General features: G+C 38.1%; 1 protein-coding gene across 7 annotated transcripts in view; it reads right to left on the reverse strand.

Annotated features, from left to right (window-relative positions):
- The window catches only part of LOC117327497 (trichohyalin-like), a 33,748-nt gene that overhangs the window by 5,235 nt on the left and 14,820 nt on the right, over positions 1-13,693 (reverse strand). For 3 of the 7 annotated variants that reach the window (XM_033884514.1, XM_033884512.1, XM_033884513.1), the window contains 2 exons: positions 6,915-6,971; positions 2,967-3,602 (listed from right to left, as the gene is read on the reverse strand). The exons of 1 other annotated variant lie outside the window; for it this stretch is intronic. In XM_033884514.1, coding sequence (XP_033740405.1) covers positions 2,967-3,602; positions 6,915-6,971 — 693 coding nt within the window. The remainder of the gene's footprint in view (positions 1-2,966; positions 3,603-6,914; positions 6,972-13,693) is intronic. 3 more of the 7 variants (XM_033884516.1, XM_033884515.1, XM_033884517.1) reach the window with 3 other exon arrangements.

The raw sequence follows: 13,693 nt of genomic DNA on the forward strand, positions 1-13,693 counted from the left end.
AAATAAGATGATTAACAGAAAAATAATGATTTTTCTTTATCAATACATTTTTTTCATATTGATTTAGTTAATTACACTGTATTAACTTTTTTCAAGGGAATTTATCCGTAATTTGATCTGTCCTCTTTATCTTAATAAAATACTTTTGTGAATAAAAATGTTCTCATTACCTTAATAAAATACTTTTGTGAATTAAATGTTATCAGATAAAGATGTAAAGATTTGGATTCATCTTTGTTTAGGATTTTTTTTTTAACACCATATATATTTCATATGAAATATAATTTTGGCAATAATATTAATTTTTCTATCTACATTTGTATTATACACTTTGTTAGAATTAGTGACAACAAAATCGTGAAGTTTAAAATTCTATACAAATCAAATCGTGAACATCACTCACAATAAAAATTGTAAATATATGTCTTAAATCAATTACATTTTAGTTGATAACAGACCTCAGCATAAAAATAGCATCATTTGTACTGAAACAATGTAGATACTTCTCTACCAAGATAATTTATTAGTTAAGAAACATTAAGACTGCAGGGGTTGGGAATTGACAACGTCAATCAACATTTAGCACAGGACAGACCTCTAACATTGACAATGTCAATCAACATGTAGCACAGGACATACCTCTAACATTGACAATGTCAATCAACATGTAGCACAGGACAGACCTCTAATATTGACAATGTCAATCAACATGTAGCACAGGACATACCCCTAACATTGACATGTCAATCAACATGTAGCACAGGACAGACCTCTAACATTGACAATGTCAATCAACATGTAGCACAGGACAGACCTCTAACACTAACATGTCAATCAACATGTAGCACAGGACAGACCTCTAACATTGACAATGTCAATCAACATGTAGCACAGGACAGACCTCTAACATTGACAATGTCAATCAACATGTAGCACAGGACAGACCTCTAACATTGACAATGTCAATCAACATGTAGCACAGGACAGACCTCTAACATTGACAATGTCAATCAACATGTAGCACAGGACAGACCTCTAATATTGACAATGTCAATCAACATGTAGCACAGGACAGACCTCTAATATTGACACTGTCAATCAACATGTAGCACAGGACAGACCTCTAACATTGACAATGTCAATCAACATGTAGCACAGGACAGACCTCTAACATTGACAATGTCAATCAACATGTAGCACAGGACAGACCTCTAACATTGACAATGTCAATCAACATGTAGCACAGGACAGACCTTTAACATTGACAATGTCAATCAACATGTAGCACAGGACAGACCTCTAACATTGACAATGTCTACAGAAGGAACTCTAGGTTTACACCGATACATATGGGTACAGACATAGTGAATAACAACAGAAACAAGTCTTATACATATCAAATAAGAGGATGGCTTAACGCCTACACATATAGAGTAAACAAAGACACATCTATTCATATCGTTTATTAAAATAATAAAACACCACTACTTTTTCACTAGAAGAACATTTTTTTTCCAGTTATGCACACTTTACAGCAGAGACAACACTTTAGAGTTCAGATAGCTGTACACAGATGTTCAGATGATCCAAAGTTTAAATGTACTAGTATATAAAGATATCATATATACTGGACAAATGAGAAGTGGTTGTATTTTTACTCAATTTATATATTTTATGATCTTTGATGTCTATATGTATCTGGAACTTGTTGAAACGTATCATTATATAAGATCCAGCTCATCTCAAATACAAAAATGTATATTTCCCAGTATTTCGATCATAAAGTTTTCCTATTTAAAAGGTGATATTTCTCGCTTTCACCAAGCTTTTCTACATAAAAGGTGAAATTTCGTGCTTTCACCATCTATATAAAAGGTTAAATTTCGCACTTTCACCAAGCTTTTCTATATAAAAGGTGAAATTTCGCACTTTCACCAAGCTTTTCTATATAAAAGGTAATATTTCCAGCTTTCATAATTCCCTACAAAATAGTGATCTCTGTTTTATCATCTGACCATCCCCCACCCCAATTTGAATGTCTGTAATCCTCACTCTTACTTCTCTGTGTTTGCAAATCCTGTGGATAAGACTTAAGATATTAGTCAAATTAATCAAGTACAGGGTATTGGTATACATGTACATGCAAATATATTTCAAAGTCATACAATATTAAATATTAATGTAAATCTGGCACGTCAGACATTAAATAATACAAAATCTGGTTAAACATAATAAAGATCACAGCAGAACCACTCGAGAGAATTTAAGATGGTGGGCAGCTACAGATCTGCAGGCGGAATATTAGATTATAAACAATTAATAATGAGGTTCAATCATTACAAGCATACAACATAAATGAAAATCTGCTAATCTGTCAATAAAAAAGGTTCAAAAGTATTTAAAAAAATTCACTTATTTCTAGATCAAATTTAATCTTGTGAAGATATATGTATGGCTCTGGTCTAAGGTAATTTAAGATAGATGTGTATAAAAAAAGAACAATTGTATGTTAATAAAGACCAAACCTCGATGAAAGAAATGTCAGGAAAATTGCTGGCATGTTTAAAAAGGTAACTAATAATGTTACAATCACAAGTAGCATTCTTCAATCTTCTTGTTAAAGACTGAAGAAAACTCTTGATTCAATCATAAAAAAAACTACTTGTAAACTTCAAGCAAGCTGGGAAGTCAATAGTTTGAGAAAGGTTGAGTTAATTCAAGGTATTTATCAATTTAATTCCAAATCAAATGTGAAATTGATTCATTAATTATGACCGAAAAACCTGTCTATGAAGACCTCTCAAGATATAAATAAATTTTGTACACAATACACAATATTGCTATTGACCATCCCATCCAGCTTGTCAAACAAAAGTGCAAAATAACTTTTAGAGTTTTAGTTGTAACAGAATTCACTACAAAAAGTTTATTAACAATGCCCGCCACACAAAAGAATACCCCATCACCTGCACGGATTCGCCAGCAGAGTATGTAGAAGTGGAAGCAACAGTAGATTTTTTGCCAATAGATTTGTATCTACTTTTACCACTAGGTGGCGATGCGTAGACACGAGTACTTCCTATTGAAGGCTTCTTGCTTACATTGTTGTATGTGTTTCCACTTGAACTCTCCCAGGGCCATTTTTTTCCTGTAGCTGTGAAAGTAGATGTTTCATGTCGAGGGGATTTTTGGGATGATATAGGGCCATTATTTTTGTATGACTTTGAGTAGGAATCATCAGTATCCTCCTCGATTCTCTCCCATTCCTTGGACCCTGCACTCGGTGCCCTCTCAAAATCTTCATTGTAATCTCTAGAAGATGGTGTCTTGGCACCCCCATAGCTGTCATCAGCTTTCCAGGACAACTTGGCTGGTTTGTCATCTGCTTTGCTTTTCTTATCATTATATAAGAAAGGTCTTTGTCTATCAGACAGTCTTTCTGACCCCCTTGGTTTTTCGGACTGGACCTGTCGACTTGACCGCCATGGTTTACTGGAATTATCTTCTTTTTTAGATGCTAATGGTTCTGTAGAGACGGGTTTCCTTGGTGAGAAGGAGCCACCACGATAAGCAGGTGTGGGTTTGGACTTAGATGCTCTCTTCTGTCAGTCAAAAATATTATTAGACAATTATAAAAGAGAGAAAAAATCTAAACCAATAAAACTAAACAATTCACCAATGAAATCTACATTCGCCATATCTAACCCTTACACCACCAAAGTAGCTTTTATCTAGGTGCATGATATTCAGGGTTACCCGGTAGATGATTATCAATATATGTTCCACACAATTGAAAGTAAAAATTGAAATAACAATAAACCACCACTTTAATTTTAAATGAATGTTTTAGGAAAAGTATTGGAAATTTTGCTGTTCTTATTCCGAAAAAGTGGCATGGTAAAAATTTATAACCAAGTTCCATAGCCCTGAACATATTTATATCTGTTACATTAAAGTCACCTCCTATACTAACTTACCAAAACCAGGTGCTTTTTATAGTAAACAACGAGATCAACTTATTAAGTTGGAGACAGAAATATAATATCATGTAGCAGTATTAGTGAGTTTTGAAAGGCTAATTCCATCACTATGTTGAAAAAATTGCCAATAGATTCTACCAGTCATGGTTAGTAGAGAGTTGTTATAATACTGTTTTATAAATCAGGTAAGTATTGGCTTACAAACTACCTGAAAGATGAAAATATTAAGATTAGAGTCATCTCAAGGACAGCACTATCAAAATCATCATATAGCACTGGAGGATAGAAAGAAAATGATAATTTCCGATAGAAGCAGAGATAAAGGAATATTACATCTGACAATCATATGACAATAGGCATTTTAACTAAATGAGGTCATTAATATATTCATATATACTATTACTAATGTTAAATTAGACCTATTTCTACATATCTGACTACAGCGGATATATGTAGTGAGTCATAACTATACATTACTAAATATAAGAACACATTATATATATACATATCTATGAACTGTCAATGAATCAAAGTAGGTTCAGATAATAGATTGACAATGCCGGACCAGAAAACACTTTTTTTCTTGACTGATTTTGTTTCTCTATGAATATGAGATTATCAATATAATATCCTAGCCTTTTGGAATGTACTCTTCATCAGCTTCATTTCTCAATTCCAATAACTATAGTCTTACAGTGTTAAAAGGTCCAGACATTCTACCTCTTTGTAAAAGGTATCAACTCCATCTTGTCAAAATCCATTTACTAATCTGAAAATATCTGACTCAAACTGGTTATAACTTCAATATTGTCCGACCATCCATATACCATTTTGTTCAGTGTTCAAATAGAAAATACAGGATAACTCAAATTCCTGTACACAATATTTGGATAGCTTGTCCAGTGTTCCTTTCCATGGACATCAATAAAAATTGTATGGGCAACACATTGTCCATAACACATGGGGGCATCACTCTGGTGTGTGTATATAGCTATCATTATCATCTCCAGGGAAACTGGACAGGTGCATTAGAGGGAGAACCATTAGAAGTTCCCAATCCAAGGAAATACTGGACTATAGAATATAGCCCAAGGAAATACTGGACTATAGAATATAGCCCAAGGAAATACTGGACTATAGAATATAAAAGAGAACCTTGCAGTCGGAGTCATGAACCTCTTTACAATGTCAATGGCCAGGAACCTTAGCATCTCATACAATGTCAATGGCCAGGAACCTTAGCATCTCATACAATGTCAATGGCCAGGAACCTTAGCATCTCATACAATGTTAATGGCCAGGAACCTTAGCATCTCATACAATGTCAATGGCCAGGAACCTTAGCATCTCATACAACGTTAATGGCCAGGAACCTTAGCATCTCATACAATGTCAATGGCAAGGAACCTTAGCATCTCATACAATGTTAATGGCCAGGAACCATAGCATATCATACAATTTCAATGGTCAGGAACCATAGCATATCATATAGTTTCAACAGTAAAGCAGATACTAACATGATCAAATGAACAGGATTCCTGTGTTTTAAGTTTTTTTCATTGGATCTTTTAAATCTTCCTTTCTTGATTGGATAATAGCAATAGATTATAGACAAGATGGTAGATACAACCTTAATTATATGTACAAGGCCAGATACCATTTTTCTCCCTTGACTTTCCTTGTCAATTGTCAAGGAAAGTTACATTTTTGTTAAAGAAATTAATTGTTGTTTGCAAATTTTTTATTCCAACATAAAGATCTGGACGTTCTACAATTTGTAATTAAGAAAAAAACTATATATGACCTTGCACAATTCCATTAAAAACAGTTTAATTTCAACATAAAAGCATTAGTTCATTTAATGGTAAATACAAACAGAAACTTCAAATCAGTATTTTCTTTCTCATAAAAGTGAGGGAGAAAAATGAAATTTTGGATAAAAAAACATAAATATAAAACAGAACAATGTTAGCAGCAACATGCTGGAAAAAACAGCTGGATTTGTTTTCAGTTCATATAAAATATTAATGTTCACTAAAAGAAGCATTAATGCAATTTAATAATAGAACCTTGTAATGGTTGTTAATAGATATTAGAGATCATGACTGGAATGATTACATCTGATACAATGAAATGATTGGACTTGAACTGAACGTTCACTGGTCAATCAATAAAAACATATGGTGATAACTGTAAACACAGTCTACTTTTAAACACATATTACCATATAAAATGTAGTTATTTGTTCAATTATAAAAATTAACCATATGGAAATGGTTCAGCTTCCAAACTAAGGGACAACAATTACAGACTTAACACAATAAACAAAACTTGTTCAACATGCGGCGGGTTTGCCAACAATACAACAGCATGCTTGTCTATATAATATTCCAACGGACATTCTGAACATAACATTTCTGTGGGAACCAGCAAACACACGAACTTGAGAAGGTACTGGAGCTATGAATGACAGTACCTCAAAGTATGGGAAGTCATCTCCCTAATCAGTCAAAAAATATATATCAGTCAGCCACTTGTTATCAATAATTTACAAACAATGTAATGATTTATTTAGGCTATTTTCAAAATGAGAATTTTTCAAAAAGATTCAATATCATGTTCACAAATTTCTTGAACAGGAGAATTCCCATTAAGATTCTTATTACCACTGCATATAACAGGTATATGTTTTCTTTAAATTTAAAGAAAAATTCGGCAAGAATTAGAGCAAATCAATTGACATTTGTGAATCATTATAAGTCATTGTAAGGTGGGAACCATTATTTTTCACATAGAAACATCAGATCTATCAAGTTTTTTTTTAAAATCAATGTTAATGTTAGGCAAACACAAATACAAGCTCAGCGGGAATATTTTCATCTGTTGTAAACTGATTGCTGGTTTCCATATTAACAGACAACGACAGAATTATACCTTCTCGTAATCCTTGCTTTCCTGAGTAAACTGTAGTCTTGGAATTGGTGAGGTATTCTAAGTGGTTCAAATTTCAATACAAAATATTAACCAGCCACAATGATGAAACTTATTGATTGTATCGGAGCATTTTCCCAAAGAAACATAAACAATGAAACAGATCAGGGTACAGGAACAGTATACAGATAAAGAGGATATCCATACTTGTGACGATGATCTGGATCTATATCCAGAAATCAGCCCGCTCCATCAAATCAATAACTACTCAGACTAAACTTGATGGATAGGATGATGAATTATCAAATCTGTAATGTTTAGTTATTTAAAAAAATGGAACTACACCCCGTTCCGTCCCTCAAGAATAATGAGATCTATGAGAATCATGAGATAAAACTGAGTACACAACATTACAACAACAGTGTTTATATATATTACCAGTATATTTATAGGTGAGTCTGTAGTTAAATCAATATAGCACGTGTTTAAGATACAGCTCCATGTGAGGGTACATCAAGGATAATGTATGCATGTTATGTTAAACCATTTTTAATTCAGACAAGGTCAATACAATTTGAAATATTTGAGCAGAATAATGAAATTCAAAAATCTAATGAGTCTGTGTTATCCATATTGAATCACAGAAAACTAAGGGAAAATGCCATACATGATAGCAGATGACACTTAAAATTTGTAGGAATATTTCAGTAAATATTCCAAATCTGGGATCAAGGTGTAGAAAATCAAAGTAGAAGATAAACTAGCAAAAATTTGTTCCATTTTGTTTGCAGTGTGTCAATATAATGTATACATATATAAGGTTTAAGAAACAAGAGGCCCATGGGGCCTGTATCGCTCACCTGGTTGGATTTGACCAAATGTCAAAATAATGTTCATGTTCAATTTGTTAATACATATACTCTCTAAGGGACTGAAAGACCCTACAGATTATTTTTACAACATAATTGTGCTTAAAGAAACTAAGTCTCTTAGGGTGGGGAAAGACCCTTGGGCCTATTTTTACATAAGAATTGTGTTTATCCCTTAACGTCCAGCGATGCCATACATAGTTATGGGATGGAGGGTCAAAGTAACCATTTTTGCAAAATCTGTTCCCCTTTCACCAAGGATGTTTCTGACCAAATTGGGTTCAAATCCATTCATAACTTTATGACTAGTAGTGATTTAAGGAATTTCCTCTATTTCCCCTATTGGGCCCTGCCCCTTTGGCCCCTTGGGGTCAGAATAAAAATTTATACAAACTCTTTCCCCCTTCCCCAAACGATGTTCCTGGCCAAATTTGGTTGATTTCCATTTAGAACTTTATGACTAGTAGTGATATAAAGACAAATCTCTATTTACCCTATTTGGCCCCATCCTTTAGGCACAAAGGGAGTCAGAGTCAATATTTATACAAACTCTTTCCCCCTTCCCCCAAGGATATTCCAGACCAAATTTGGTTCAAATCCATTCATAACTTTATGATAAATAGCAATTTAAAGGATTAATCCCTATTTTCCCTATTGGGCCCCGCCCCTCAGGCCCCTGGGGGTTCAGAGTAAAAATTTATACAAACTCGGTTCCCCTTCTCCCAAGGATGTTCCTGACCAAATTTAGTTAAAATCCATTTAAAACTTTATGACAAGTAGCGATTTAAAGACTAATCTCTATTTCCCCTATTGGGCCCCTGCCCCTCAGGCCCCTGGGGGGCCAGACCAACCGTTTATACAAAATTGGTTCCCCTTCACCCAAGGATGTTTCAGACCAAATATGGATCAAATCCCTTTATTCCTACAGAAGAAGAAGGATTTCAAAGAATTGCTATATTTCCCCTATTGGGCCCCGCCCCTCAGGCCCCTGGGAGGCCAGACCCACCGTTTATACAAAATTGGTTCCCCTTCACCCAAGGATGCTTCAGACCAAACATGGATCAAATCCCTTTATTCCTGCAGAAGAAGAAGGATTTTAAAGAATATGCTATATTCCCCTATTGGGCCCCACCCCCCAGGCCCCTGGGGGGCCAGACCAACCGTTTATACAAAATTGGTTCCCCTTCACCCAAGGATGCTTCAGACCAAATATGAATCAAATCCCTTCATTTCTACAGAAGAAGAAGGATTTTAAAGAATTTGCTATATTTCCCCTATTGGGCCCCGCCCCTAAGGCCCCTGGGGTCCAGACCCACCGTTTATACAAAATTGGTTCCCCTTCACCCAAGGATGCTTCAGACCAAATTTGGTCAAAATCCACTGAGCAGTTTAGGACAAGTAGCAATTTAAAGGAAAAGTTGACGGACGGCGACGGACGCCGCGCCATGCCGTAAGCTCACCGGCCCTTCGGGCCAGGTGAGCTAAACAAGAGGCCCAGGGGGCCTGTATCGCTCACCTTGATTTTGTGAGATATGAAACAAGAATGATGATTAAGTATATTTGTCACTGGTATTGCTATGTCAATATATCATAGGCATTTTATATGGGTATGTGAGGATTTGATGTCAAACAAGAGGCCCATGGGGCCTGTATCGCTCACCTGGTTGGATTTGACCAAATGTCAAAATAATGTTCATGTTCAATTTATTTATACACATACTCTCTAAGGGACTGAAAGACCCTATGGATTATTTTTACAACCTAATTGTGTTTGAAGAAACTAAGTTCCTTAGGGTGGGGAAAGACCCTTGGGCCTCTTAGACTCCGCCCCTCAGGCCCCTGGGTGTTCAGAGTAAAATTTATACAAACTCTGTTCCCCTCCCCCCAAGGATGTTCCTGACCAAATATGGTTCTAATTCATTCATAACTTTATGACTTGTAGCAATTTAAAGACTAATCTCTATTCCCCTATTTGGCCCCGCCCCTCAGGCCCCTGGGGGTTCAGAGTAAAAATTTATACAAACTCTGTTCCCCCTTCTCCCAAGGATGTTCCTGTTCAAATTCATCCATAACTTTATGACTAGTAGCGATTTAAATGATTAACCCTTTTTCCTCTATTTGGCCCCGCCCCTCAGGCCCCTGGAGATTCAGAGTAAAAATTTATACAAACTCTGTTCCCCTTCTCCCAATGATGTTCCTGATCAAATTTGGTTCAAATTCATTCATAACTTTATGACTAGTAGCGATTTAAAGGATTAACCCTATTTCCCCTATTTGGCCCCGCCCCTCAGGCCCCTGAGGGTTCAGAGTAAAAATTCATACAAACTCGGTTCCCCTTCCCCCAAGGATGTTCCTGACCAAATCTAATTAAAATCCATGAAAAATTTTATGACCAGTAGCGATTTAAAGACTAATCATGGATCAAATCCTTTTATTCCTGCAGAAGAAGAAGGATTTTAAAGAATATGCAATATTCCCCTATTGGGCCCCACCCTCCAGGCCCCTGGGGGGGCCAGACCCACCGTTTATACAAAATTGGTTCCCCTTCACCCAAGGATGTTTCAGACCAAATATGGATCAAATCCCTTTATTCCTACAGAAGTAGAAGGATTTTAAAGAATTTGCTATATTTCCCCTATTGGGCCCCACCCCTAAGGCCCCTGGGAGGCCGACCCACCGTTTATACAAAATTGGTTCCCCTTCATCCAAGGATGCTTCAGACCAAACATGGATCAAATCCCTTTATTCCTGCAGAAGAAGAAGGATTTTAAAGAATATGCTATATTCCCCTATTGGGCCCCACCCCCCAGGCCCTGGGAGGCCAGACCCACCGTTGATACAAAATTGGTTCCCCTTCACCCAAGGATGCTTCAGACCAAACATGGATCAAATCCCTTTATTCCTGCAGAAGAAGAAGGATTTTAAAAAATATGCTATATTCCCCTATTGGGCCCCACCCCCAGGTCCCTGGGAGGCTAGACCCACCGTTTATACAAAATTGGTCCCCCTTCACCCAAGGATGCTTCAGACCAAACATGGATCAAATCCTTTTATTCCTGCAGAAGAAGAAGGATTTTAAAGAATATGCAATATTCCCCTATTGGGCCCCACCCCCCAGGCCCCTGGGGGGGCCAGACCCACCGTTTATACAAAATTGGTTCCCCTTCACCCAAGGATGTTTCAGACCAAATATGGATCAAATCCCTTTATTCCTACAGAAGTAGAAGGATTTTAAAGAATTTGCTATATTTCCCCTATTGGGTCCCGCCCCTCAGGCCCCTGGGAGGCCAGACCCACCGTTTATACAAAATTGGTTCCCCTTCACCCAAGGATGCTTCAGACCAAATATGAATCAAATCCCTTCATTTCTACAGAAGAAGGATTTTAAAGAATTTGCTATATTTCCCCTATTGGGCCCCACCCCTACGGCCCCTGGGGGGCCAGACCCACCGTTTATACAAAATTGGTTCCCCTTCAACCAAGGATGCTTCAAACCAAATATGAATCAAATCCCTTCATTTCTACAGAAGAAGAAGGATTTTAAAGAATTTGCTATATTTCTCCTATCGGGCCCCGCCCCTAAGGCCCCTGGGGGGCCAGACCCACTGTTTATACAAAATTGGTTCCCCTTCACCCAAGGATGCTTCAGACCAAATATGAATCAAATCCCTTCATTTCTACAGAAGAAGAAGGATTTTAAAGAATTTGCTATATTTCCCCTATTGGGCCCCGCTCCTAAGACCCCTGGGGGGCCAGACCCACCATTTATACAAAATTGGTTCCCCTTCACCCAAGGATGTTTCAGACCAAATATGGATCAAATCCCTTTATTCCTACAGAAAAAGAAGGATTTCAAAGAATTTGCTATATTTCCCCTATTGGGCCCCGCCCCTCAGGCCTCTAGGAGGCCAGACCCACCGTTTATACAAAATTGGTTCCCCTTCACCCAAGGATGCTTCAGACCAAACATGGATCAAATCCCTTTATTCCTGCAGAAGAAGAAGGATTTTAAAGAATAAACAATATTCCCCTATTGGGCCCCACCCCCCCAGGCCCCTGGGGGGGCCAGACCCACCGTTTATACAAAATTGGTTCCCCTTCACCCAAGGATGCTTCAAACCAAATATGAATAAAATCCCTTCATTTCTACAGAAGAAGAAGGATTTTAAAGAATTTGCTATATTTCTCCTATCGGGCCCCGCCCCTAAGGCCCCTGGGGGGCCAGACCCACTGTTTATACAAAATTGGTTCCCCTTCACCTAAGGAGGCTTCAGACCAAATATGAATAAAATCCCTTCATTTCTACAGAAGAAGAAGGATTTTGAAGAATTTGCTATATTTCCCCTATTGGGCCCCACCCCTAAGACCCCTGGGGGGCCAGACCCACCGTTTATACAAAATTGGTTCCCCTTCACCCAAGGAGGCTTCAGACCAAATATGAATCAAATCCCTTCATTTCTACAGAAGAAGAAGGATTTTAAAGAATTTGCTATATTTCCCCTATTGGGCCCCGCCCCTAAGGCCCCTGGGGGGCCAGACCCACCGTTTATACAAAATTGGTTCCCCTTCACCCAAGGATGCTTCAGACCAAATATTAATCAAATCCCTTCATTTCTACAGAAGAAGAAGGATTTTAAAGAATTTGCTATATTTCCCCTATTGGGCCCAGCCCCTAAGACCCCTGGGGGGCCAGACCAACCGTTTATACAAAATTGGTTCCCCTTCACCCAAGGATGCTTCAGACCAAATATGAATCAAATCCCTTCATTTCTACAGAAGAAGAAGGATTTTAAAGAATTTGCTATATTTCCCCTATTGGGCCCCGCCCCTAAGACCCCTGGGGGGCCAGACCAACCGTTTATACAAAATTGGTTCCCCTTCACCCAAGGAGGCTTCAGACCAAATATGAATCAAATCCCTTCATTTCTACAGAAGAAGAAGGATTTTAAAGAATTTGCTATATTTCCCCTATTGGGCCCCGCCCCTAAGGCCCCTGGGGGGCCAGACCCACCGTTTATACAAAATTGGTTCCTCTTCACCCCAGGATGCTTCAGACCAAATATGAATCAAATCCCTTCATTTCTACAGAAGAAGAAGGATTTTAAAGAATTTGCTATATTTCCCCTATTGGGCCCCGCCCCTAAGGCCCCTGGGGGGCCAGACCCACCGTTTATACAAAATTGGTTCCCCTTCACCCAAGGATGCTTCAGACCAAATTTGGTCAAAATCCACTGAGTAGTTTAGGACTAGTAGCGATTTAAAGGAAAAGTTGACGGACGGACGACGGACGACGGACGCCGGACGGACGCCGGACGACGGACGACGGACGCTGCGCCATGCCATAAGCTCACCGGCCCTTCGGGCCAGGTGAGCTAAAAATGCATTAATCCATGAAATAAAATTAACTTTTGGCACAACCCCATAGGGATGCTACCACACAAATGTGAGTGATATCCATTGCTTAGTTTCAGAAAAGAAGTTGTTTAAACCAATTGACCCCTTTTGACCCCGCCTTCTGCACCCTGGGGGGAGTGGGGGTCAGTTCCTTCCTTTATAAAATTTTGAATCCCTACCCAAAAGGATGCTACCAGGCAAATATGAGCGATATCTCTTGCTTAGTTTCAGAGAAGAAGTTGTTCATATCAATTCAGCCAAATTGACCCCTCTTGGCCCCGCCCCTCAGGCCCCCAGGGGGTCAGCCTCACCATTTGTACAATTTTGAATGCCCACCCAATAGTGATGCTACCAGGCAAATATGAGCAATATCCATTGCTTGGTTTCAGAGAAGAAGTCGCTAATATCAATATAGCCCAATTGACCACATTTGGCCCAGCCCCTCAGGCCCCCGGGGGGTCAGCTCCATCATTTGTACAATTTTTAATCCCCACCCCATAGTGATGCTACCTGGCAAAT

This window comes from Pecten maximus, chromosome 5 (assembly GCF_902652985.1).
Source record: "Pecten maximus chromosome 5, xPecMax1.1, whole genome shotgun sequence".
NCBI classification, from domain to species: Eukaryota; Metazoa; Mollusca; class Bivalvia; order Pectinida; family Pectinidae; genus Pecten; species Pecten maximus.